This window comes from Macrotis lagotis, chromosome 4, assembly GCF_037893015.1.
Source record: "Macrotis lagotis isolate mMagLag1 chromosome 4, bilby.v1.9.chrom.fasta, whole genome shotgun sequence".
NCBI classification, from domain to species: Eukaryota; Metazoa; Chordata; class Mammalia; order Peramelemorphia; family Peramelidae; genus Macrotis; species Macrotis lagotis.
Genome location: NC_133661.1, coordinates 74,447,703 through 74,474,960, shown reverse-complemented (window position 1 = coordinate 74,474,960; position 27,258 = coordinate 74,447,703). Strand labels below are relative to the sequence as shown.

Below are 27,258 nucleotides of genomic sequence, written 5' to 3'. Positions count from 1 at the left end.
TAGCATTCAAAGAGAATCAAAGTCAATAGAGGAGTTCTGCAAGTAAGAAACACCATGGAAATAATAAATGTGACTTCTCCAGTATTTTAGATTTTAAAAGTGAAATTTGGAATTAAACTATTTACTATATTATCTGATCACCTAAAAAATGTATAAAAAAAACTTTGGTGACATAACTGATAAAATGAAAGTTTCATGTAACAATAACAACAGTATGTACAGCTTTTAAGGAAAAAGTCAGTTTGTTACTATGGTGACAAAGGGGAAAATATGTCAACTCACTGCCCATTTAAAAAAAACAGTCTGAAGTTTTCTTGCTTTCGTACTTCCACCACAAGCTGGCACAGTAACTGGGTAAATGCAAAAAACAAAGCCATAGGTTTGTTTGCTTTAATTAGCACTAGAGCTTAATATCCCTTTATCCCCCAACCTAACAATTTTTTATAAAAGGAAAGGGGGGAAAATCAGTTCAGCAAAACCAACCAGTACATCAAGGCTAATAGTTTATGTAAGGCTTCACACACTAGTCTTCCATATGTGAAAGAGAGGAGGACAATGGGGTCTTCTGTCTTCTTCAGGACCAAACTTGGCCATTATGGTTTCACAGCATTTAGCTTGTCCTTTTCATTTACATTGTTATTACATAAACGGTTTATTTTTCTTAGCATCAGTTCATATGGTAAGTCTTCCTGGAATTCTTCTTAATACACATTATTTCTTATAGCACAGCAATATTCTATATTATAATAATGTATCAAGACTTGTTTAGCCATAGTCTACTCCACGGGTATCTGCCTCTCTCTTTTCTGTTCTTTTCCTCCTACCAAAAAATACTGCTTGACACACTTGGTGGGTATGTGGGGCCTCTCCTTTTTGTCCCTGACCTCATTGCGGCAAAGTTTTCAGTTTAATTGAATAAACATGTATTCAAGTCTTTTATGTACTGGGGTCCTGGGATGTAAAGACAAGCAATGATACAAATTGCTCAAGGGGGTATATTCTAGTGGTAGCACTTTACATAGAAATACAACAAGTGTGGCAATCTAGATTCCTGGAGTCAGGGGTAAGCAGGTATGCGCAGCAGTGGGCTTCATTTGCTCCTATGAGACCCCCTCCCTTTCTGCCTTTTGTGCAGTTTGGGGCATGTCCTGGAAACTTCAAGAAATTTCATCTATGAAATGAGAGGATTGGACTAGATATCTCAGCACCCTTTTATTCACTTCTAATTGAGGGTACCCCCTTCAATGAGCATTTTTTTTTATTATTTTATTTATGGCAATGAGGTTAAGTTACTTGCCCAAGGTCACACAGCTAGGTAATCATCAATTATCTTGAGGCCATGTTTGAACTCAGGTCCTCCTGACTCCAGGACTGGAGCTCTATCCACTGTACCACCTAGCTGCCCCTCCCCCAATGAGTTTTTGTACACATGGGGTTATAGCTACTGATGCTTACCATGTTAGAAATTAAGATGTCTTATTATTATGAAGAGAATTTTGATCTCAAGGACTCCCTGAAAGGATCTTAGGGACCCTGAATGAGATAATTTAAGGTTCCTTAAAATTTAAATCTTATGCTCTTGTCATCCAGGCATATAAGGCAAACAAAACAGGGCCTGGATTTAGGCTGCTCAGATAAGAACATAGTGGAAGAGATGAGAATTTAAAAGAAACTCACCAGGAAGGGCATGGGAAAGGGTAGATACATCAAAACAGAATCTGGACACACTTTACATACAGAATCCTTGTTTAGATAGCCACATCATAAAATAGCAGTTTGGGCATGTTTGATCATTTAGAAATGGTTCTCTAAAGTGTTTCCCATCTCTAAGTGTCAATGAATCTTATTCTTCTCAACACTACCCTCCAGACTTATCACAAGGTCCTAAACAAAATAGTAGGTACACTGTTGAAGGGCATTCTTTATATTAGGTTTTTGTGGGACTTCATGATCATTTTTCTTTTCTGTAATTGTATGTATGACACACAGTGTTCATACCAGAATATGTCAAAGAAAAAAAAAGATGACCTCACCAAAAAACTCCACCTGAACTCATTTTGATAAAAAAATGAACAGAAAATGAACAGATCACTAAGTCTCTTATATTTTCCTTAATACTGAAGTTAAAAATAATTCAGAATTGGTTAAGATAGCAGAAAAGAAGTTTCTGATGAGGTAATATCTTCTCACCCATCATTCCTTCTGACTTCTTCTTTTGGCCCTTAAAATCCTAGGTACATTCCCTGTCCTCTCCTGAGTTCTGCTAAGTTTCTATGCTTATAGTTTAAAGAATTACTTTATTACAGATGATTCCAAAATCTACTCTCTCCAGCCAAGGATACTCAGCCCACATACAAAACCTCCAATTCCAATGATCACCTGAGGTGTTGCATGGCCTCCAACACCATGTATTTTTTCAAAAGAGTTCTTCCCGGAATCCTCTCTGTCTCCAGTCCCCCGAGACTTCCAACCTCTGACTTTGTTCCTTTTGTTATTCCCTTCCCCATTGTTCTCAGGGTTCAGTCCTAGAGAAGGGAGACAAGGTGTTATGCTACACTAGAGGGAAGAGCTCAAGGACCTATCTATCTGCTCCATTAGCTGAATTTTATTGAAGAATTTAACTCTAGGGTTCAGCTTCCTCATCTGTAAAGTGAGGAATTACAGTGTGATTTTTTTTTTTGGTAAGGTTTTTACAAGGCAATGGGGTTAAGTGGCTTGTCCAAGGTCACACAGCTAGGTAATTATTAAATGTCTGAGGCTGGATTTGAACTCAGTTTCTCCTGACTCTGGGGCCAGTGCTCTATCCACTGCACCACCTAGCGGTCCCTATAGTATGATTTTGTTTTAAAGATTCCTTTTATCCCTAAAATGTTGACCAAAAATATATTACTCTTATTACCCTGCCTCCACAATCTCAGAGAACCAGGGTACTGTCAGATGAACCATCCTAAAAACATAACCTCCAAAACTCAGGCCCCAGAACTAGCAACAGTAAGTAGAAGTTGCAGAAAAGCAGATTGTTATAAAGAAAGACTTCCTCACATGAGAAATTCTCCATTGAAAAGGATTACCGAGGGAGATGCTGTGTTCTTCCATGACCTGTGCGATCCCTTATAAGACGGTCTGTTGGAGGATTTCTTGTTCAGGGACGGGGAGGAACTCCCAAGTCCCTCCAACCTGCAATTCTTCTCAACTAGTCAAGGAGCTAGAAAAATTTTTCATTGCCTATATATAAAGTACAAATTTCTCTGCCTAGCTTTCAGGACTTTCCTGACTCTGCTTGTCCCACAGAATCCCCAGTTCAATGAGCATTTTTCAGCCATCTACTTATTAGCTCTAAGGCCATCACTGAAGTTCATTATGGTAAGATCATGTGTCCACTGGCAAGAACCTGCTAATCCTCTGATGCTGTCCTGGCTATGGTGGGAGTAGATCACATCCAAGAGATCAAGTGAAGGAGGCTACTACAAAGAATACTTAGAATTCAGAGGCGTTATCTTTTGTTCTATAGTATGCATACTTATAATCAATCAAGTTACAAAACCTGGAAGAATGGCAAAGTCATTTAATTCATGCAAAATTAAAGAACGTTCCTTTATTACCTATATGTTAAAAAACAGAGTGGATAGAGCACCAGCCCTGGAGTCAGAAGGGCCTAAGTTCAAAGCCAATCACAGATACTTAATAATTGCCCACTGCTTTAAATAATTTTTTAATAATAAAATTTTTTAAAAAAACAGAACTATAGGAAATGTCTTCAACTGGAATGCACATTTTAAGTAGACTCTAGTTTGTTTTAGTAATAAGGCAAATTATCATTAATTTTTAATAATCACTTATTAGGAAAAATATTTATTACAAAGTCAAAACAATTATTCACTTGATTCTTCCCCTTCATTAAAACTTGCTTGGACCCAAAAATACATTTTAAACTGAATTACTCTCTTCTTTCTGCTCATAATGAAAAAGGAAAAAAAGAGCTATGCTCCTAATGAACTTGGACAGGCATTACTAAATCTTTATTTAGGTCACATCTACTCAACTTCTAGCAAAGGAAGTAAATCTGAAAAATTGGAAACTCTTAAAGACTTCCAAAAGAATAGTGTGATTCTCAGGGAAAGAACAGCAAGTTCACAGCTAACTAAAATATATTCCTACTTTTTAAGGTGGGTGAGGGTTGACAAGAAAAAAGGAAGTTATGTAAAAGTTACTCTTAGCTGGGGAATGATTACTAACATATTGCTTTGCTCCTTACAGGTGTTTAATGAATGTTCACTGAAATAAATTATGGCTTAAATAGAGTCTTATACTCTTTAAAAAATAAAAACTTGTTTTAGTTCTTTTTATGAGTCTCCAAAAAAGTATTGTATGTTGTTACTGTAATTTTGGGAGGAATCTGAACCTATGCTTTCATTGGTCATAGCAGATATTCTGAACCCAAGGGTGGTGAACTTAATTTTTAAATTATGTTTTGATAACTATTTCTTTTTTTTTTTTTTAGGTTTTTTGCTAGGCAAATGGGGTTAAGTGGCTTGCCCAAGGCCACACGGCTAGGTAATTATTAAGTGTCTGAGGCCAGATTTGAACTCAGGTACTCCTGACTCCAGGGCCAGTGCTTTATCCACTGCGCCACCTAGCAGCCTGTGGCCTTGGGCAAGCCACTTAACCCCATTTGCCTAGCAAAAAACCTAAAAAACAAAACAAAAATCATTGTAAACCTACAGGTTTTATTTACTGTCGCTAAAAACATCATTCTAAGGTGTCCGTGGGTTTCACCAGACAGCCAAAGGGGCAGGTTGCAAACTTATTTGTTGGGGCAGCTAGGTGACAATGTGGACAGAGCACTGCCTGGAGTCAGGAGGATCTGAGTTAAATTAGGCCTCAGACACTTAATAATTACCTAGCCGTGTGACCTTGGACAAGTCACTTAACCCCACTGCCTTGCAAAAACAAAAACAAAATAGAAAATTTGTTGCATGAATATAATTATTAGTTTGTTTTCTTGCTAAATACTTTAACAGAAGACAAGGCAGCTAGAAAGGCTTAAAGCAACATTCTTTTTAACTTTTTTTGCATGCAAAAAAAATCAATCACATTTGTCTTCAGGGGTGTCCTTTAACTTAGCTCTTAAAACACTCATTTCAGTTTTAACACTAGAAATTAAGTAGGCTGAAATATAGTCACTTTTATCCTTTTTCAAGAGAAACCACCATCATTCTAGAGACAAAGACATCATCAAACTAAACCATTAACCTACATTTCCTTTTCTAACACTAGGCACAAAGTAACATTGGCACCCTTAGCTCCTTTTCTGGAAATAAGATCTCTGAGTCTTTTTTGTTCACTTTTGGATATGGGGGGGGAGGGGAGAATGTTGAGAATTGGTTTAGTGATTTTGATAATCATTGAATGAAAAAATTTTATTTGAGAAAACCATACATTATTTTATCTTAAGACAGGTCTTTTTGGAATAGTTTTCATTCAGACAATTTATATTAGACATTAATCAGATAAATCACATACAAACAGCTCTTCATTAAAAATTCATCATTTTCTCTAAGAGGAAAGAATGAAATTATGACTTAGTTTAGCCATTCTGGGAAATTTGGAACAATACTCTCAAAGTTAATAGATTCTTTGATCCAAAGATTGTTAAGTATCAGGAACGTATCTACTCCCCAAAGAAGTCAAGAACAGAGGAAAAAGATCCATATACTCAAGAATCTTTAGTTATAGTAAAGAATTAAAAATGATAGGCATCCATCAATTGAGGGATAGCTAAATAAACTAAATTTGATGCAATATTGCTCTGTTACATGAAACTGAGTATTACTGATTCATAGAAACATAAGGGGAACTATAATAGAGAATGAAGGAGTAAGAACTAGAAAAACAGCTTACCTCAAACCCCAATAATATGAAGGAAAATTAAAACAATGGAAAGAACATTGGCTTAAGGAGTCAGAGGACCTGAGTTCAAATGCTACTTCTGTGACAACCTGGGTAAATCAAATCAAATCACTTAATCATCCTTTGCCTATTTTAAAAATAAAGGTTGAACTACATACACACACGCACATATACAAACACACAATTTATTAGTCAATATAAGAATGAAAATTATTTAGGATTTTTTAAAAAGAGACAAATGAAACAATATAAAATGTTATGGTAAATTTCAAAAAGAATTAAGAGTGTATTTTACTAGGAATAATAAAATAATATGATGTAGTAGGAAAAAGTACTTTGGGAGTCAGCACTGTGTAAATTGTGTGGCCTTTGAAGTCACAAACTCTTTGCTACCTCATTTCTTCCACTGCAGAATGGAGTTGGGTTAGATTAGAGGTGTGAAATGGGCTGCATGTGATCCACAATATTTCAGGGGCAAGAACCAGACTAATTTGTGGAGCCTATTTGATTTTACTGTGTTGGTGTATTAATTTAAAAAAAAAAAGAAAATAAACATGGTTTTCCAAGTCAACATGTGGGCTGTAAGAAACCTCATATCTGGTTTCCTGGCCCCATTTCTATCCCAGTTTGATAGCACTAGACTAATGATTTTAAGTGTTCTTTCCTGGCTCTAAACATGGGATCCTAATGATTAATTAGGAAAACTAAAGAAAATTACTAATAACAAATCAAGATAATGTGTGTCTATGAAATATTATCTTTCTGCATCAAAGATATAAGGAATCTGTACTGTTTCCTGAAATTATCTAATGTTAGGACTTAACAAATATTTAACAATATCTTTTGATTATGTCTTAGTATCTTTTTACACTGCAAATAGATTCTAGAAATTATTTTCCATGGAGTTAAAATTATAGTACTGATCTTTGTTTTAAAATATACTCAAACATGAGTGGAAAATTTGTTCTAGAGGCGGCTAGGTGGCACAGTGGATAAAGCAATGGCCTTGGAGTCAGGAGTACATGGGTTCAAATCCAGTCTCAGACACTTAATAATTACCTAGCTGTGTGGCCTTGGGCAAGCCACTTAACCCCGTTTGCCTTACGAAAAAACCTAAAAAAAAAATTTGTTCTGTGGGAAAAATTTTAGTCAATTAAAGATATTACAAAATCAAAAAGTCATACTTTAATTGATTTTTGACAAATATTCCCAAACTCCTATATACAAATGAGTTCTATCCCTGTCAAAGTATTCACTCAGGGAAGAAATGTTTAAGGCTCTCAAAATATCAAAATATTATCTGTAGCCATGTTCTTCTAAATACTTCCAACAGACAATATGATGATGAAACTTGGAGTCAGAAGAAACTGGGTTTAAATTCCGGACCTAACAATTGCTAACTGTATGACCTTGGGGAAATCATCTGACTTCTTTGTGAGAAAAGGACTTTGCAAACTTTCAAGTTGACTTAATAAATGTAACTACTTTCTTCCTTTCAAAGTGAACTTGATTTGTATAAACAGTCAAGTTATTGGGAGCTAAGGATATTCTATAAAGTGAGTAGTTATGTATAATTGTATCATAGGATATTTCAACTGGTACTGAAAGAATTCTAAAAGGAACTCCAAAAAACAGTTGTTTTTCATCACTGGAATATATAGCTTCCCAAGATGAACCAGTCACAACAATTAATAACTCATTTGAAAGATCTAGTTCTCTAGGGGAAGAATGAATGACTGAGGTTCACATACTACACAGAAGAGGTTATTCCACAAATCAAAATGGTTTAAATTAAGAAATCAATAATTAAACAAATCTGAACTAATTACAAAATAGGAAATAAGATAAATGAAAAGCAAAATCACCCCATAGAAATAAAAATCTGGTTAAAAAGAACAGAGCAAATAATAAAATCAATAAAACAAAGATGAAGTCACAGCAGAAGCAGAGGAAATAAAAGGCATAATAAGAACATATTATGCATAATTATATACTAACAAAGCTGAAAACATGAAATAGAGAAATACTATTGAGAAATACCCTAACTTCCAGAAGATCAGAAGAGAACTTTAACAACCTGATTTCAATAAGGAAATAGATCAATTAAAAAAAACTATCAATGAATTCAGAGGAGAATTCTAGCAAACTTTTAAGGAATAGTTGGTATTCATACATCGCAAATTATTCTGAAAAACTGATCAAAAAAGCATCCCATCAGAATGTTTTTGAGCCAAATATAGCCATAATAACTAAACCAAAGATAAAAAATAGAAAATTATAGAATATGATTAATGAATATTGATTCAAAAATCTTTAACTAAATCTTATCAGACTACAGCAATTATCCAAGAAGTCATTCATTATGATGAAGTGTCGTTCATAACAAGGATGCACAGATTATTCAGATTGGGATCCTCAGAATCACAATGAAATATGCCAAACCACACGACTGTCTCAGAAAAGGTTTTTTGACAAATCATTACAAATTATTAAAACTCTACAATGTTTCAGCAGAGAGCTTTTATTTATTAATTTATTTTTTAGGTTTTTGCAAGGCAAACGGGGTTAAGTGGCTTGCCCAAGGCCACACAGCTAGGTAATTATTAAGTGCCTGAGGGCGGATTTGAACTCAGGTACTCCTGACTCCAGGGCCGGTGCTTTATCCACTGTGCCACCTAGCTGCCCCAGCAAAGACCATTTAATGCATCTATCTGAAACCAAAAGCATCATATTGCACAGAACTAGACTAGAACTAGTCTAGAATCCTTTCCAATAAATATAACATTTCAGAAATTATACTCATTCTCCTCACTATTAATTTAATACAGTTCCAGAAATATTAGCAATAGTGAAAACCACAGTGAAGCACCTTATACCCTAGCAAGGACTCAGCAAATCCCTGCCCCCAGGCATAAGACAAGCCCTTATCAAGAAATCAATAAATTCTGGCCTTAGCCTGAAGAGGTAAAGTCATTGAGCTATTGCCCTTCATCTTTGCTCTTTGAGCTATACCACTCATCTATATATATCCCTGATTACCTCATCAGTTTCTATATGGGCAGCATATGGCACAGTGGATAGAGCAGTGGCCTTGGAGTCAGGAGGATGCGAGTTCCAGTCCAACCTTAGACACTAGCTTTAGACATTAGCTGGGTGAGCTTGGGCAAGTCACTTAACCCTAACTAACCCTAAGCCTCACATTCAGGACCATCTCCAGTTGTTCTGATTCATATCTGGCAGAAAAGAGAAAGTGAGGCTGGTGACTAAGCACAGTTCACTCAAATCTAATTCACACAACTTCCTGATGTCATGGTTTTATTTCAGAATGAAGACAAACATCATCTGTTTCTGAGTTAACCCTACACTAACAGTGACTCTCATCCCATAAAGTTATCAATACTACTTGAAGCCTCCCCTTATGGCCATATTATTACACTATTTTTCAAAGCTATTTTACAGAAACTACTTGAAACATGGCTATACTCCTATCCCATTGTCAATCTTACAGAAATTACTTGAAAACACTAAGTTGACCCCTAAGGACCTATACCTTAATCCTAGCACTGTCTTCACCCCTTCTCTAGATTCCTTCTTAACAAGTCACTCATTTTTTTTTCTTGCTGTCAAATTCAATACCTTGGCATCAAGGGATTTTGTTGCAGCAACAAGAGGAAGATAGGATGACTTTGCATAAGTTCATATTGTACATGGTTCCCCTTTCTTTAAAGATGAAATGAAATTTGATCTTATGCATTTTAAAAACTAAAAAATTGGCAATGGAGTAAACAGACTACTATCACATTAAAGATCTTGGCGGCCAACTCTTTTAGCTCATCATCTGTAGATGTCTTAAGTATGACCCACCTATCCATCCCCTTTGTTCATGTGAAGTCACTTAATTAAAAAAAAATGTAATAGCTCATACCCGAGGACTCATCAGTCTCCAAAAGGGTACTGGCTCTGAAGTCAGAGAATCTGAGTTCATGTCCTGCCTCTTAGAAAAATCACAACCTTTCAGGGTTTCAGTTTTCACAAATGTAAAATGAAGGAGTAGTTAGATAAGAGAGCAGTTTTATGTGTCTAATTTAAATGGCCATTGCTACTTTACAAACTGAGCAAACTAAGACCCAAGGTGGCAGTTACTCACCAAGACCACACATATGGGTGAAGTCAAAACAGATTCATAAAGTAAAATTCTATCAGTCATTAAAATGCAGTTCCAACCAACTGCTATTCCTGAACAATGGAAGCCGCCAACTTGTAAGAGAAAGATCTTTTTTCTAAAGTCTTTGTTTGGGAAATCATATTTTAAATGTGGTTAACTGAAAAGAATGAGCCCAATGTGGCCTAAATCACACTTGAGTCCCTGAAACTCTTTCCCCCTTTTATTGGCACAGACACTTCTCTTTGGGTCTTAAGAGTCCTATTTACTAGGAAGGGGCTCTTCTTTCTTTGCTCAGGGCCCACTGCACAAAGGAATAAAGTTAAACGCAAAGGAAAGGATGCAAGCAAGGTGGGGAATCGTGGAGGTGCTCAAAGACACACAAGCGCCTCTCAGTAGGGGACAACGTGGTGTCACAGAGCCCAAGTGGCCGCCCGCCTCCCCAGCCTCACCTCAGGAGCTGGCCACGCCCTCACCACACCCCCTGGAGCTCTTTCATTCCATTGGCTGGCAGGCCGGGCAGAAAGCGCCTGGAGCCTGGCCCTCAAAGCGCTTGTTTATCCAAGGACCAGTTAAACCCAAGTGTGCATCTCCTGCCCACAGACTTGGCAAATTAAAGGCAACCCCTTAGTCAACAAAGCTGGTCCCAATCCGAAGGTCCCCCCTCTTTTCCCGAGGACCTCGGTGCACGGACTCAGCCTCCTGGCCACTGATTTTCAGGGAGGGGGTCGGCTTACGGGTAAGAAGAAAACAACGGACTTCAATTGCTCCGGGAAACGGACTGAGTAAAGGGACCTGGAGAGCAACTCAAGAAACCTTCACGCAGGTCCGAATCCCTCTTACTGACTAATTCTCCCTTAAAGAGGCGGAAAAGTCTTTTTTAGAAAAGTACCCCCAAGTGCAAGCGTAGCAAACACAGGCACGGCTCCTGCCCCTCCTTATCCTCTCTCTCCATAAAGTGGACAGCAGTCCATGGAATCCTCAGCTAGGTCTGAAGGGCTGGCCAAGGCTCAGAAGAGACTTGAGAACAAGTATTTTAAAGATGCCCCCCAGATGCAATCAGCATAAAGACACGACTTCCCTTCCCCCTCCTCACCCTCTCCATGCAATGGGGAGCAGCTCCGGAAAGACTCAAGTCGGAAAGGAAACCTACTGGTGAATACTCTAAAAGAGAAGGAAAAAGGTTTTTTAAAAAGGTGCTCCCCAGGCGATGATCAACCTTGATGGACTCACTCATTCCATCTGAGCAACAATCAGAGACAATCTGGGGCTGTCTGCAATAGAGAATACTATCTGTACCCAGAGAAACAACTGTGGAGTTTGAACAAAGACCAAGGACTATTACTTTTAGTTTAGGAAAAAAACCTGCTATCTCATTGTCTGATCTTGCTATCTCTTATACTTTATGTTTCTTCCTTAAGGATATGATTTCTCTCTCATCACACTCAATTTGGATCAATGTATACTATGGAAACAATGTAAAGACTGACAAATTGCTTTCTGGGGGGGGGGGGAAGTAAGATTAGGGGAACACTGTAAAACTCAAAATAAATAAAATCTTTAAGCCAAAAAAAAAAGGTGGCCCCAAGTGCAGATGCAATCAACATCTAGTCCCGACTCCTCCTCCTCTCCTATCCAAGAAATACCGGAGGAAGCTCCCTTAGATAAGAGACGGAAAAAGTTTTCCTCTATAAGGAGCCACCCAAGTGCACCACAGACCGGATTCCTGCTCCTCCCTGGCTTTTTCTCCCCTCCAAATAACGGGCAGCGCCCATGAAAAGCTCAAACTAGTCTGACATATTGACTAACTCTCACTGAGATAAGAGAAGGAAAAGTCTTTTTTTTTTGGTGAAAAGGTGGCCCCCAAGTGCAGTGAATACGCAGCCCTGAGTCGGGCTCCCCCTTCCCTCTCCACAAGGGAGAACAAGGCCCGAGGACTGGCCCGCGGCTGGGTTAAGCAACGCGCTGGAGCAACAATGTAGCCTCCTGCGCCTCCTGCGCCTCCTGGGCCGGGCCCCCGGGCCGGCCCCCGGGCCGGGCCCGTCACTCACCGCCCTTGCAGGGGGTGCGGTGCTGGCTGTGCTGCGCCCGGTAGCCCTCCACCACCTCCCAGGAGCCGTCGTCCCTCTTGATGGGGAAGGTGACGCTCAGCACGTGGTTGCAGGGCTTGATGATGCGCAGGATGCCGCGGACGCGGTTGCGCTTCTGCTCCTCCGTCTCCCGGGTCCGCAGGTCCTCCACCAGCTTGTCCTCCACGATGCGCGAGCCGCGGTCGAAGAAGCCCTCCACCATGTTGAAGAAGTTGGGATCGTCGTCCCCGGCCGCGGCCGCCTCGCTGTAGTGGCGTCGGGGGGCGGGCTGGCCCCGGGCCCGCAGGAGCAGGGCGGCGGCGGCCGGCTCGGGGGCGGCGGCGGCCGAGCCCCCGGCCCGGGCCAGCTGCAGCGCTTCCCCGAGGTAGCGGAACATGCCGGCGGCGGGGCGGCGGCGGGGCGCGGCGCGGCGGGCGGCCGAGGGGCCTCGCTGCCTTCCTCTTGCCCTCCCGGAGCTCGCAGCCTAACGGGAGCGAAGGCCGGGCTTTCCGGGCCGGCGGCCAGAGCGACGCCTTTTAATGGCAGGAGCGCCGGGGGGCGGGGCGGGACGAGGAAGGAGGGCGGGGGCGCGCGCGGGCCCGGCCCAACCCCGCCGCCGCCGCCGCCTCGGGGACGCCCCGCGCGCGCCCGCGTCCGGGGGAGGAAGGGGGCGCGTCTCCGGGCCCGCGGCCTCCCCTCCCCCCGCGCCGGGCCCGCCTCCTCCTTCCGGCCCCCGCGGCCCGGGGAGACCCCGCCCCCCGCCCGGGAGAGGCCACGTGCCGCGGCGGCTCTGACGCCGGAAGCCGGCCCCGGCCGCGTCGGCGCCTCCTGCCCGCCCCGGTGCCCCAGGCCCGGCCCACAGTAAGCGCGCCCCCCCGGGGCCCCCCCGGACCCCCGGGCCCCCCCGGACCCCCGGGCCCCCCCGGACCCCCGGGCCCCAGAGTCCGGAGCCGCGCCGCGGGGAGGGGGTGTGCCCCCACGGACGGGCGAAGCGCCTCCCTGAGGGCCCCGCGGCGCCCCCGAGGGGCCAGGCCCCCCACATCCACAGGCTCGGCCCTGGGGGGCGGCGGGGCGGGGCCGAGCCTGGACCAGGCGCCGCCGGGGAATGCCCGTCGGAGGGGCTGTGCCAGGCTCCAGGAGGATGGCACGCCAGCCCGCGAGAGACGGGGGGTCCCTACGCAGGAGTTCCTAGGGAATTGTGTTTGTGGGTTGTAATCAAAACGCAGAATTACGGAGGAAAAGAACGATTAGACTTCAGATGGGGGGACGTTGAATCAGTCATTTTTTTGGCTTGCTTTCTTTTTCTCTTTTATTTTTCCAACTACACGCTATGATATTTTTCAGCTTAACTCTTTTGGCAGGATTTTGAGTTTTTTGTTTTGTTTTTTAGATTCTTGCAAGACAAGGGGGTTAAGTGGCTTGCCCAAGGCCACACAGCTAGGTCATTATAGACCGGATTTGAACCCGGTCCTCCTGACTCCAGGGCCGGTGCTCTGTCCACTGCACCACCTAGCCGCCCCTAGCATTTTGACTTTTACATTTTTCTTCCTTCCTCCTCCCTCCTCCCCCTGACAGAAAGCAATCTAATATAAGCTACACACACACACAAATAAAGAGATCCGCATTAATCATGTTGTGAAAGAGGAATCAAATCTAAATAGGAGAAAAACAAACATGAGACAGCTTTTAAAAAGGGAAGAGAAGGAGATCTGGGTCTGCATTTAAACTCCACAGTTCCTCCTCTGGATATGGATGGTATTTTCTTTCACAAGTCTTTTAGAAATGTCTTTGATTATTATTGTCAGTCATTGTCATGATAGGAAGGAGATCATTTTTCCAGTGTTGAATATCAGTTGGAGAAATTAGATCATAAGGCATATTTCAGATGCTGTTGATTGCTATAATGAGAAATTTATACTGGCTGGAACCTAAGGGAAGCTACGAGGATTTTTTTGAATGAGATAGATAACAGTTCATTAAAATTAATCCAATGTCTAAGATGATAATAAGGGACTTACCTTAAGATACATAAGCCCCTTACCTTTGCTGTTGTTTTTCTAGACAATGTCAATGAATTATCTACAGAAAAGTCACAGATAATACTGTTTATTTACAGCTATCTTTTCCATACAGTGACTTTGAAATATATCCCTTGCATTTTAAAAATAGAAAATTATTTTGTTATCTTGGCCAACTCATCCAACTTCTCAACATTTCAATTTTTTCATCTCCGAAAGGATCTTTGAGGTCCTTTCCAGCTATTATTCAATAATCCTAAAAACAAAAATCCCATTAAATTCTTTTTTGTTTTGTTTTGTTTTCATAGGGCAATGGGGTCAAGTGAATTGTCCAAGGTCACACAGCTACAAAGTATCAAGTGTCTGGGTATGGGCAGCTAGGTGGCGCAGTGGATAAAGCACCGGCCCTGGAGTCAGGAGTACCTGGGTTCAAATGCGGTCTCAGAGACTTAATAATTACCTAGCTGTGTGGCCTTGGGCAGGCCACTTAACCCCATTTGCCTTGCAAAAACCTAAAAATAAAATAAAGAAGATGTAGTCTGGGTTGGATTTGAATCCAGGGCTGGTGCTCTCTATCCACTGTACCACCCTTCTGAAATTCTTGTTTAGGAACACTGTATTGGTTAGATGATAATTTGTAAAATTTCAGCTGTATGATTAACAACATATTTGACCAAAAAAAAATCAAATGACTCCTGAATGGCTTTCCCTGCAGGTTTGTTTGCTCTCTTCCTATATTTTCCTCTTTTTTTTTTTAAGTTTTTGGAAGGCAAATGGGGTTAAGTGGCCTGCCCAAGGCCACACAGCTAGGTACTTATTAAGTGTCTGAGACCGGATTTGAACCCAGGTACTCCTGACTCCAGAGGCAGTGCTTTATCCGCTACGCCACCTAGCTGCCCCCTCTTTCTATATTTTCAAGGGATTATGCAACCTGTATACCTTAACATAGCATTAACTTTATTTTTTTTTGCTTTTTAAAAGGTTTTTAAATAGAACTAGATAACAATTAGGCACTGAGAAGTATAATGATTCAGTGTCATTATTAATCTAACAAATATTAAATCATTTGCTGGATTAGAAATTACCATAAATTCTTAGATATTTAATTTACCCATCAGAATGTATACTAGAAACTCACAGTATTCTCAAATGTTGATGTGACATTTTGTCTAATCCAGGTTAATCAGTGATCTCATAATCAACAAGCATTTATTGAGTAACTCCCACCTTCTAAAGTACCATGCATATAAATATAAATAATTAAACATTCATCTCCTCAGGAATCTTATATTCTGAGAGAAACAAGTACAGAATTATATGCAGAATAAATATGAGACTAAATTCATAGTAGTTAGTTGAAGAGGAAAGACAGGCACTATAAATAAGTTGGGGAAATCTGGGAAGTCTTTATTTAGAAATATATTACTGTTATTGACAACTTCCTGTTTTTGTAAATGGAATTATATATTGGTTAAGAGTTACCATCATTTGTTAAAGAGATACTTCAATTAAAAGAAATAAATCTTTTCATTTTTAGTGATATGTATGCCGTGTCAACTGATATATCTTTGGTAGCTGTTCTAGCTGTTTAGGATCAGAAAATTAAGGTAAGTATTTCCTTTCACTTGATTATATTATGTATGTGTATGTAGACTTACAGCTTATTTCAAAAGGTAAAGTAGTTATTCACTGTCATGGAGAGGAAGGTAGAAAAATGTGGAACTCAAAAATTTATGTAATGATGAATATTGAAAATTATTTTTGCAAGTAATTGAAAAAATAGCATTCAAAAGGTAAAGTAGTACAAAGTCACAAATTTATAATAGCTTTTCACTTAAATTTAATGTTTGGGTGCAGCTAGGTGGCGCAGCGGATAAAGCACTGGCCCTGGAGTCAGGAGTACCTGGGTTCAAATCCGGTCTCAGACACTTAATAATTACCTAGCTGTGTGGCCTTGGGCAGGCCACTTAACCCCATTTGCCTTGGGGAAAAAACAAAACAAAACTCACAAATAAATAAATAAATAGTTTCTATGTGGCCTTCTCATTCTAAAAGAAGCAACAAACCATCATGTATATACATTTGTGGATCTGCTTAATAAAAAGTGTTTCATTTTAAAAAAAAATTAGTGTTTGGGGGTAACTAGGCCCTGGAGTCAGGAGGACCTAAGTTCAAACTCGGCCTCACACATTTAATAACTACCTAGCTGTGTGACCTTGGGCAAGTCACTTAACCCCATTCATTGCCTTACCAAAAAAAAAAAAACAAACCAAACTTAATGTTTTGAAATAGGATAATGAGTACATTTCTGCAAAAAGTTCATTGAAAACTGAGTTTTATTATCTAGTTAATATTTCTTGATAGGGCTGGCTTACATATAAAAAATGATTAACTGTGAATGTTTCAAATCACATATTAATCCAAATTGAAAAGTATTTTAAGAATTTGTTTTATTTAATCTCATTCATTCAACCAGTATTTTATTAAATGCATCAAACTGTTAGCTATATCTCGGAATAGGTAACATAAAAAAAAAGTCTCAGGATCATCCCATTTCTTTTTCTTTTTCTTCTTCAAATAAGATTGAAGAAAACTATCTTGTTTGTCTGTAAGGTCATTAGTTAGCATTTGTTAAGCTCCTAATTAGGTCTTATCAGCTGAGATAAAGTGAAGTGCTGGAGTTCTTCGGAACTATTATTTTTTTTTGAAACCGTAGTCTTGGGGAAAAGGAGATACTGAAGGAGACATTCAGTACATTTATATAATAACAAACTCCCCCAAATCCACTTTCAACAAGGATAATTTGGGAAGGGAAAATCTTCTTAGAGATTTTAGCTAGAACATAAGGAAAGCCAAGATGCCAGGAGACATAATCAAGGAAGACTAGAGGTTGATCGTTAGAGATAGAATAGAGGAGACTAGAGGCAGGGAGATCAACCTAGCCCTTTGCTGAAATAGTCCAGGTATGAGGAGGTGGATGAGGACCTGAATCAGGGAAATGTCCTTGTGGGAGGAAAGAAGGTGGCGTACAGGAGAGATGTTAAAAAGGAAGAATCTGTAGAACATGACATTATAGATCTGGTGGTAGGAAGGATGGTGGAACAACTGGAAAATAAAGATGAATTCAATTTTACACATATTATGCTTATGATATCCCTAGGACATCCATTTTGAGATGGTTCATAGGCAACTGGAAGTAAAAGATCAGAGATCAGGAAGAAATGTTAGGGCTGAATTAATATTATCTACTTAGAGATGATAGTCAAATCTATGGGAGTTGATAAGATTACCAAGCATTAAGGAAGGGGTCAGTGGGGGCAGTCTTGGGTTGAAAATCTTTCCAACAAAGTGAGTACGGGGTTTGGGAGATAAAATAATCTGAAGAATGAATGTGGATAGTTGTTATGATGGGATGGTAGCATCCAGTGCTGTGGATTGTAATGGAACAGCAAAATGCAGCAATGTGGGCTGGAACCAGCTTGTGAAGGGCATTTCATTGCCAATAGAGCCAACTCCTAGAGCTTCTTGAGCAAAGGAATGACAGAAGGTCAGCTCTGTGATGTGGGAATGACAGTTTGGCCTTCGTGGACAGGAGAGAAAGATTAGAAATTGGGAGAACAATTGGGAGGCTGTGACTGATGAAACTTATGAAAACCGAGTTTTAAAGAACAAAAGACAAAATGGCCTCTGAGGTGGATAAGGCTACACCCACCATCTCCAACTTAGTTTCTTCTCATAGTCTGTCACTGCAGTGGCCATCTGCCCAGAATTATTTATAAATTCTCATTATAAAACTTTAAATTATTGAGAGTGTCTCACAGAAAACTCAAAGTTTAGTCTAAGTTCAAACAACACACGATATGTTATTGAAATATTGAGGCAAATTTTAAAAAAAAGAAAAAATTTAAAGCACTTTCCTTCATTCTACTAATACTATATTGGTGTTATAGATATTTTATTCCTTTTTTATAAATGAGGAAATTGAGGCTCAGAGATTTTAAGTCTTTCCTAAAGTCTCACAGTAAATTAATTTGCAAACACAGATAATTACTTTTCACTGTCTTCCATTTACTGTTAGTGTTTTACCCTAAAAGTATACATGTTTGGGGGCTGCTAGGTGGCGCAGTGGATAAAGTGCCGCCCCTGGAGTCAGGAGGACCTGGGTTCAAATCTCAGACACTTAATAATTACCTAGCTGTGTGGCCTTGGGCAAGCCACTTAACCCCATTTGCCTTGCAAAAACCTAAAAAAAAAAGTATACATGTGAAATTTCCTTTCCTTAAATAAAATCATTACTAATTTATCCTATAATTCAGCCATTTGCACTGACTTTATAATAGTTATGTAGTGCTTTCAAGTTTAGTATTTGATTGCTATCTTCAGGTTTTTTAAATATCACCATTTCCCTCAGTAGTACTTTTTGCCTTTTCACTCCCAGAAAGTCATCCTGTATAGCAGGTAATTTAAAAAAAATCTTATTTAATATTTTTCCTAATTATGTGTAATAACAGTTTTAACAAAATTTTTCGAATTTCCCTCTCCTCTTCCTCCCCTTTATTGAGAAGACAAGCAATTTGACATAGATTATACATGTGTAGTCATGCTAAACACATTTCCTTGTAAGTCATTCTATGAAAGAAAACTCAAGAAAAATAAAGAAAAAGTATCTTTGATCTGCATTCAGGCTCTACTAGTTCTTTCTCTGGAGATAAATATAATTAAGATAATATTTTTAAAGGGAAAAGTAGAGAAAAGAAATGAGGAAAACTGATTAACATCAAAAAAGTCTGAAAATGTGCCGTGTGTGGATTTTGTAGAAGGAGAAAATCCACACTCTTGACACATTTTTCTCCTTCCATAAAATGACAATGACTGGGATATTTTCTCATTTTCTCTTTCTTGGAGCCAGGTTAGCTCACAATCTAGTAGTTTCTTGCAACATTCACTTTGATTGTTTTGTGGTTAATCTTCCTGTTTACTTGATTATTATAAATTGTGTATTGTTGTTTTGATTCATTACTTCATCAGTTAATTTAAATCCTTCTCTGTATTTTTCAAATTTATCATTTCTTAATGGCACAGTAATCTTGTTTTACATGTATGCACCATAGTTTGTTAAGTCATTCCCCATTTGATGGGCATCCACTTTGTTTCCAATTCTTTGTTATTATTAAGAAGTAATACTCTTGTTGTTTATTCTTCATTCAGAGAACCAATGCCATGGAATGATGACTCTTCCTCACTTAAATTCAATTCATGTGTGAAGAGTAATACTTTAGGTATTTTGGTGTATATGGGTACTTCTTATTAATGGCCTTCTTGAGGTATTAATCTTGAAAAGGAGCTCTGGGTCAAAGGGTATGGCTCTTTTAGTCACTGCAGATTGTTTTCCAAAATAGTTATACTTATTCATAACTACCAATAATATGTCCCACAATACCACCAGTATTAACCATTCCCACCTTTTATCAACTTTGCCTTTTTTGCAAGGTATAAAATAAGATCTTCAGGGTTCTTTTGATTCGTGTTTCTCCTATTCCTAGTGATTTGGAGCACTTTTTTCATATGGTTATTAATAATTTGCTATTCTTTTGAGAACTATTTGATCATATCATTTTGACCACCTTCAAACAGAGCTATTCTAATTCACCTTCCACCTTAAAAACTTGATTTACTCCTATATTTATTGGGAAAACTTTTTTGGGGTGTCCTTTTTGCATGTGATGCTTATTTTTGACTTTAAGTAAATGCTTTTTATGGTATTAAAAAGGGTGTCTCTATACCTGTTCTTTGTGGAATATTGAGTATAAAAGAAGGCTATACTTTTTGTCAGACTTTTTCTAAATCTGTTGAAATGATCATATGGTTTTTGATATTATTGCTTTTAATATAATTCATTATGTTGATTACTTTCCTAATGATGAACCAGCCTAACACCTCAGTTTAAATCAAGCTTGGTCACAAGGAATGATTTATGACATGGAGACTTTGACTGGATTTTGTTCAAAATTTTTCGATCAGTATTCATTAATAATATTAATTCGTAGTTCTCTTTTTATCCTTCCCCGTTTAAGTATTAGGGTTGTATTTGTCTTATAAAAGAGTCTAGTAGAGGGGTGGCTAGGTGTTTCAGTGGATAGAACATGGGCCCTGGAGTCAGGAGTACCTGGGTTCAAATCCGCCCTCAGGCACTTAATAATTACCTAGCTGTGTGGCCTTGGGCAAGCCACTTAACCCCATTTGCCTTCCAAAAAAAAACCCCTAAAAAAAAGAGTCTAGTAGAGTACTTTCTTAATTTTTGAAAATAATTTGTGTGATAGTGACCCTAGTTCTTTAAAAGTTTTATAGAATTCTTCTGTAAATCTAAGAGGCATGGGAGTTATTTTCCTTTGAAGCTAATTCTGTTTCTTTTTCTAAAATTGAATGATTTCAGATCTCCGTTTTTGTTTCTAGTTTGGATATTTCATAGTTTTGAAATAATTCCTCTATTTTGTGTTCTCAGTTTTGGTAGCATATACATGGTAGGTTCTTGACAGTACTTTTAATTTGTTCTGTTAATGTGAATTTTCTTTGTTCATTTTCTGTTTTGTTCACTAAGCTCTTTTGACAAAAGGTTTATCAATGTTAGTCTTTTCAAAGAAATAGCTTTTAGTTATATTATTTCTATGGGGTTTTCTATTTGCTACTTAAAAATTTTACTCCAGTTTTTTTTTTTAATTTCTCCTCTTTTGTGCTTATTTTATTGATGCAGCTAGGATGGTGTCAAAGTAAAAGTGCTGGACTCAAGTGTCAGGCTGTATCAGACCTATTCCTTCTCAATCACTTTTGTTTGATTTTTCTTTCACTCTTGTTTCTTTATGTTCTTTTAGAAACAAATCTCTTAATGGTTCTGTTGTTGTTCTTATTAACCTCAAAGATGTATTTACCTTCTCCCCCTTTTTCCCCAAGTGTAATTTATTTTGCCTTCTTCCTGGTATTTTTCAAAGCAAATAAATCACAGCAGGTATGGTTTTACTTATTGCAGTGCTGGAAATAATAAACCAAATGCAAATAACAGCTACTTTCACTGAAGAGTAAAGAGAACCTGATTCTTAGTCTTTCCAAAGGTTATCCAGTTTTTTCTTCATTATTCTTGGGATATGGAAATAGTTTAAACAAGAGGTAAACAAAAAATAAAAGCCAGCATAAGAAAATTTTAATTTTGATGGATGAAGTTGAAAGAGTATGAAATAAAACAGGCCAGGGAACTTAAACTTTGTCCATATAAAAACATTTTTGAGAGAGTGAGTTGACTAAAGGTTTGTTTTAGGAAAATCTGCCTGGTACATAGAAAGAAATGGAGGAGGTTGATCAAGGTTTTTAATTATCTACATTAGCTAAAAGGACTGCACAGTACTTAGATGGTCTCTTCAGTAATGTGACTTAGTGTACTACCATTTTTACTCATATTTTCAAAGGAATCTGTGATCTTGTCCTTTTGTATATTCTCTCTGGTGACTCGGAGCCTATCCTATCTATGCCTACCCATTCTGTGTCAGTCTTGTTTATGGAATTCAATAAGTTTGCTATAGGAAGTCCCCATCATTCTAGGGCTTTCCTATATTGTGACTTTGTGAGGATAGCAGTGGTACAAATAGACTATCCAGGATTTTCTCTCCTACTTTTCATATCAGCAGTTCTTTTTCACTCACACATTTCTTTGATGTTGTACTTTATTCTGATTCTTTGTAACTCCTTATTTACTTTGTGATAAAGCCTTATTTTGCTTGTCATGCACCTCTCCATTGCACTTTAGATAGTTTTAAATTTTATTTCCTTGGAGACCATGTTTCTGTGACTTTATGATTTTTAAAATATTATCATCAGTAGAATATTGATATTTTAAATTTGTTTTATTAAAAATAATTTCATATTGTTCCAAAGGCAGTTTAGCTCACTTTCCTTCTCCTATTCAGTTCTGAACTCAATTCATTGTCTATTTGCCATATCTATCCAAATTGTTATATGATGATGGGGAGGTTCTGTAGTTTGTCCACACAATCTCTCTATCCATCTCTCTATCAAATTCCAAGCCAGTACTGTCAATTTCCATTTAGATATCTCCAACTAGTTCCCATTTTTGTTGTTGTTGTTGTTTATCCTTTGTTCTTGTGGGGAACCAATTCTATTAGCTTTTTCTTAGACTATCCCTTATTTTTAATTTTCATGTGTCTGTTGAGAATACCACTATTTTTCTAGTCATCCTGGTTCCTAACTTTGTAGTCATTCTTCACTCCTCCATTTCTCTTACCCATCTTGTGCAATTGGTTGTTAAGTTTTATAAATTTTTTCTAGACCATATATTTAACATCTTTCTCCTTCACTTACATAGCCAGCATCCTGATGCTAGGTCCCAATACCTCTTCACTGGTCTATTGCAGTAGCATCTTAATTGATTTTCAGTTGACTCCATTCTATACTTCACATAGCTACCAAACTGATATTCCTAAAGTATGTCACTTGCTTCACAAGAAGCCCCTATTTTCCTCTTGGGCTTTTAAAGATCTTCATGGTTTAAATCTAAATCTGAAAGGTTTTCCAGGCTTATTGCAAAACACTACCCATCACACACATTTTGTTTTAGCCAAATTTGTGTTCTATCTGCTTCCTTTATGTAATCTTCCATTTCTCACTTCTGTGCTTTTCTTTTGTTCCTGGGATGCACTTCCTCCTCATTTCTGGCTTATAGAATCTTTGACTTTCTTCAAGGTTCTTCTTAGTTACTGTCTCCTACAGGAAGGCTCTCTTTATTTCCCTCTTGGCTTATATCAGTTCTTTCTAAATTGATTTATACACACACACACACACACACACACACACACACACACACACACACACCCTAATTTATGTATTCCACACAATATAGTATCAGTTCTTTGGGTTTTTTGCCTTTGTATCCCCAGCCTTGTGGTAGCATGGTAGCTGACACATAGTAAGTGCTTTATCTTTGAAAAAAAAAATGAAGGCAGTCAGATCTATACCATAATTAGGTCACTATGTATTTTCATTCATGTGTTCCCCCCCCCCCCCATGAATGTGGTTAGATCAAGCTCTGAGTGATTATAGATCTTATCCAAAAGGTTCAGCAATATCTCATAGTTTCATACAGGGAGCACCATGTCATCCACAGTCTGGAGCAATTGGAGGACCTTATCATCTATATGGAATCCTCCTTTGCCTTGTTGTTTACCCTACATCTATTCAATGATAGTAACAAACACCTTTGGAGAGCATATATCTCATTGTTTTATGTTTTGCTTGAAATTAGTCATTAGAGGGTCAATGAACAACATTGACCTATTAATTATCCTCTTGTTGAAGGACACTCTTTAAGAATCACTTTGCTCTGTGGCAGAAAATGGTTTTTTTTGGTTTGTTTTTTTTTGTCTACATAGGATCTTATGTTCTTTCCATCCATTGTGTAATAGTAAAGATATAGCTTACTATGAAACAGGCTTACTTGTATAAATCTTCCTTTGTTCCCTTCTAATAACTTTATCAGGATACTCTGTTGTATGTGTAAATTATTAACATAACAATTGTATGTAGATAAGAAAGTAGGTCAGTGGGTTGATGAGTATCAGTGTCTTCCTCATTCACTTTTTTGGGGGACAAAGGATAATGATAAAAGCAGAGTTTTTCATCCCACCCCTACCCCTGTGCTTTTTTACTACATTCTCTAGACACCTTAAAAATTTCTCTTAAAAATATTCCACCTCCAGCATGAACTTCTTTATACCTTTGATCTTTATTCACCTGCTTTTCCCCTTTGTCTTCTTCAGTGCCTTTCACATATCTTTAACTACATATGGCACTGTGATGTTAGAGTCCAATTGTGGTAGTTGTGAAAAGAGTTAATTGTACAGATAATTTCAGCGATTATCATCTTTGTGCTGTTTTCCTCCTAGTTTTATCTCATATACTTTTGGAATGACTACTCTTTTGGGTTTTTCTCTCTCCCCAAGATTTATTCTTGCATTTTTTTGTCTTTCTTTTGTTTCTTGCTATTTTCTGAGGACACATTGCTCATAATCCTTTTAAACAATTAGCAAACAAGTATATATATTCTAAAGCTGATTTGTTGTTGGCTGTGTAACTCTTTGTTAAGTTGAGTGTTTATTGACCAAAGAAATTTTTAGACCATTTTAGTCTCTTCTTTGTTGCAATTGGTTCATATCAATTAAACTTTTGTAGGAATAAAGTTAATGTTGTTGTCTTCCTATTTCCTGTTTTTCTGCAACAACAAATTGCTTAAATAGATCAGTTTGAAATTTTTAATTAAATAATTTGATTTAATCTATATCCTTTTCTCATTTTTATTTTTCTCATTTTTGTATGAATTTTGATTTTTGATCTGATAAGTTGGTATTCTAATTATATCCCAACAGCTGATTCAGGAGTGATTGCTGCATCAGTTACAAGCAGTTTCTTATCTATTAAAATATAACCACTTTCATTTTTTGGTCTATCGTTTGAGACTTACCATGTTGAGTACCTTCTGATTCTTCTGTTCAACACAGTTCTGCCCTGTGGAAATTTCTTGGTGTTTTAGTTTTACTTTTTGATGCTAAATTTTAAAGTGCATATGGAAATTTCTCTATTACCATTATTAATATGTGAGTTTGTGTATAAATTGTGTACTATTAGGTTACGGGAAAACTATTTAATTTAGGGGGAAAGAATGTGAGAAAAGTAGCAAGAAGTCACTGATTGGCTTTTCCTTGCATATTGGATGAAATTCTAGCTGATGTGCTTTGGGACATATATATACATGTTCATTCATACTTTGAATATGTAGTAGATTTTTCTGTCGGTTATTTACTGCGCATCATTTGGTTACCGTTATTATTACCATTATACTGTTTCTAATTCTCTTTTCTCAAATACTTTTGACTTTGTAGATTTTTGTATGTTGTTCTTAAATTCTTGATATACTGTTAGTCATCACTCATGTAAGAAGGTAATTTAGATCTCAAAAATGAAACTTACTCCACTATTAAGTAGCTGTTCTGTTTGTTTTATTTTGGTTTAAAATAGAGGATCAGGTTAGGGTTTGGGACCCTCACCTGTGCTAAATCCCCTGGTTTAGACTGTTAACTGACTGGATGTGTGGATTTTGTTACATGCCACTTATGATTCATGTGATTTGGATAGGACCAGGAGACATTCAATAGTTATTTTTGTTTAAATATGTCAGGGATTACTCACAAGTCCAAACATGCCATACACCATTCAGATCTACTATCAGTAGTAAGGCATATTTGTTTTACACAGTGAGGAAATGCCTTCAGAAATTTGGAATTTTGATTTTGAACATCATCATTCAAGTTGTCATAAAGAGACTCAGTTATCAAGGTAGGAGCCCTGCATGGGGTTATCTCTCCTATTTGAAGTAACTTTTCCTCCTCAGATCCTAAAAGGTTGGAATATTTTACAAGAGGGCACTAAAATATATTCAAAATATGAAATATTTCTTGAGAAGTATTAAGCATGAAAAGAATTCTCAGCATATCTTAGGAGCTCAGAAAGTGATTATTTTTCACTTGATAACCTCTTGAATATTCAAACTCCTGGTTTATATGTAGATGGGACATTAGCCCCCCCATCCACTATATTAAAAAAATCTGGCCTCAAATGAATAGATCGATTCTGGTGGGGAATTAGGAGTGATGATGAAGAGAAAGATATATGCTATATCTGTCAGTCACTTGAAAGTCTCAAGAAAAAGTTTTCATATAATAGTTGTCCATAAACCTTAGCTTAGTGAAAATTTTGTTCGGGACTTATATCAGAATGGCGCAAGTTTTATTTTAGAAATAGCAGTTCATATATAGACTCTAAAATAAAAAAGAGGATATTTGTGGGTACTATATATATCAAGTGATAAAAATGAGTATTTTTGACAAACCATTAAATGAAATTGGAGTTTCATGGAGAAACATTTTTAGAGTGACCAAAAAAATTTTTGGGAAACCATTAGGTAGGCAATTACCAAGAAATTATTAGTAATCTCCTTAATGAAGATTATGGTATATTACCTGTCACTCAAGATTCAATTCTTAGGGTTCATATTTGGATTTTTGTTAACAGGAAAACCTAAATAATATCATTGTTATACACAGGGAACACTTCCATGCAAGGAGTCTTTGAGTTAGACAAATATAATTTTATTTAGTAAAAATATAGAATTGTGATTTATATTAAAAATAGAGGCAAAGCAAAAGTTGGAATCAGTTTTGCCCTCTTTCCCTCATCTATTTTTATAGTTGTGGCATAAAAAAGTTTGGGGTTTTTTTGGTTATACCTTTTCCCCGCCATGGAAAGTGTTCTTGATCTATTGACATGAAGCTTTTGTCTAGTTTACTGGTTTTTGGCTACTCAGATTCTTTACTTCTGAATCTCATTTTCCAACTTTTTTGTCCTTCTTTTTTAATCTTTTTGAGAAACCAGGGTCTATGACACTTTAAGGCATCAGAGTAGGACTTTTGAAAGACTGTGTCCTTTAGGGTGTTTAAATAGGAAATTACTTATATGACATTGGGGAAACCACTGAATTCAGTGACTCAGAAAGCATTTTCTTAGCATCTAATCTGAACTAGATACTGCCTTTAGTCTTGGGGATACAAATACAAGTGAAAAATGAAAGAAACCCATAATCTCAGTGAATTTACTGTGGAGAGGGTGGGAGGGTGGTTGTATATGTGTGTGTGTGTGTGTGTGTGTGTGTGTTTGCATGCATGAACATTTCTCTCATAAAAATATATAGAATCATTAGAAGACATGGCAGAGCCACAACCAGAAAAAAAATATGGAGACTGAATGCAGACCAAAGCTTACTATTTTCACATTTTAAAGCTTATTTTATGATTTTTTTTAAAAAAATTTTCTCCTAATTTTTTTTCTTTGGGTTCTGATTCTTCTTTCACAACATGATAATATAGAAGTAAGTTAAACATGATTGTTTATGTACAGCCTATATCAGATTGCTTACTGTCATGGGGAGAGGGGGGGGAGGAAGGGTATGATTCAAAGGAATGAATGTTGAAAATTCTTTGCATGT

The 27,258-nt window shown here is 37.8% G+C and overlaps 2 protein-coding genes across 6 annotated transcripts in view; one reads left to right on the top strand and one right to left on the bottom strand.

Annotated features, from left to right (window-relative positions):
* GLUD1 (glutamate dehydrogenase 1) overlaps positions 1–12,553 on the bottom strand; it is a 41,996-nt gene extending 29,443 nt beyond the window's left edge. Inside the window, exon 1 of the mRNA XM_074233159.1 lies at positions 12,124–12,553. Within this exon, the coding sequence (XP_074089260.1) occupies positions 12,124–12,538 (415 nt within the window). The 5' untranslated portion in view covers positions 12,539–12,553. The remainder of the gene's footprint in view (positions 1–12,123) is intronic.
* SHLD2 (shieldin complex subunit 2) overlaps positions 12,128–27,258 on the top strand; it is an 82,758-nt gene continuing 67,627 nt past the window's right edge. For 3 of the 5 annotated variants that reach the window (XM_074233152.1, XM_074233155.1, XM_074233157.1), the window contains exons 1-2: positions 12,918–13,002; positions 15,697–15,766. The gene's annotated coding sequence lies outside the window, so the exon portion shown is untranslated. Of the gene's footprint in view, positions 12,527–12,917; positions 13,003–13,283; positions 13,897–15,696; positions 15,767–27,258 lie in introns of those variants that run through there. The other 2 variants (XM_074233154.1, XM_074233153.1) reach the window with 2 other exon arrangements.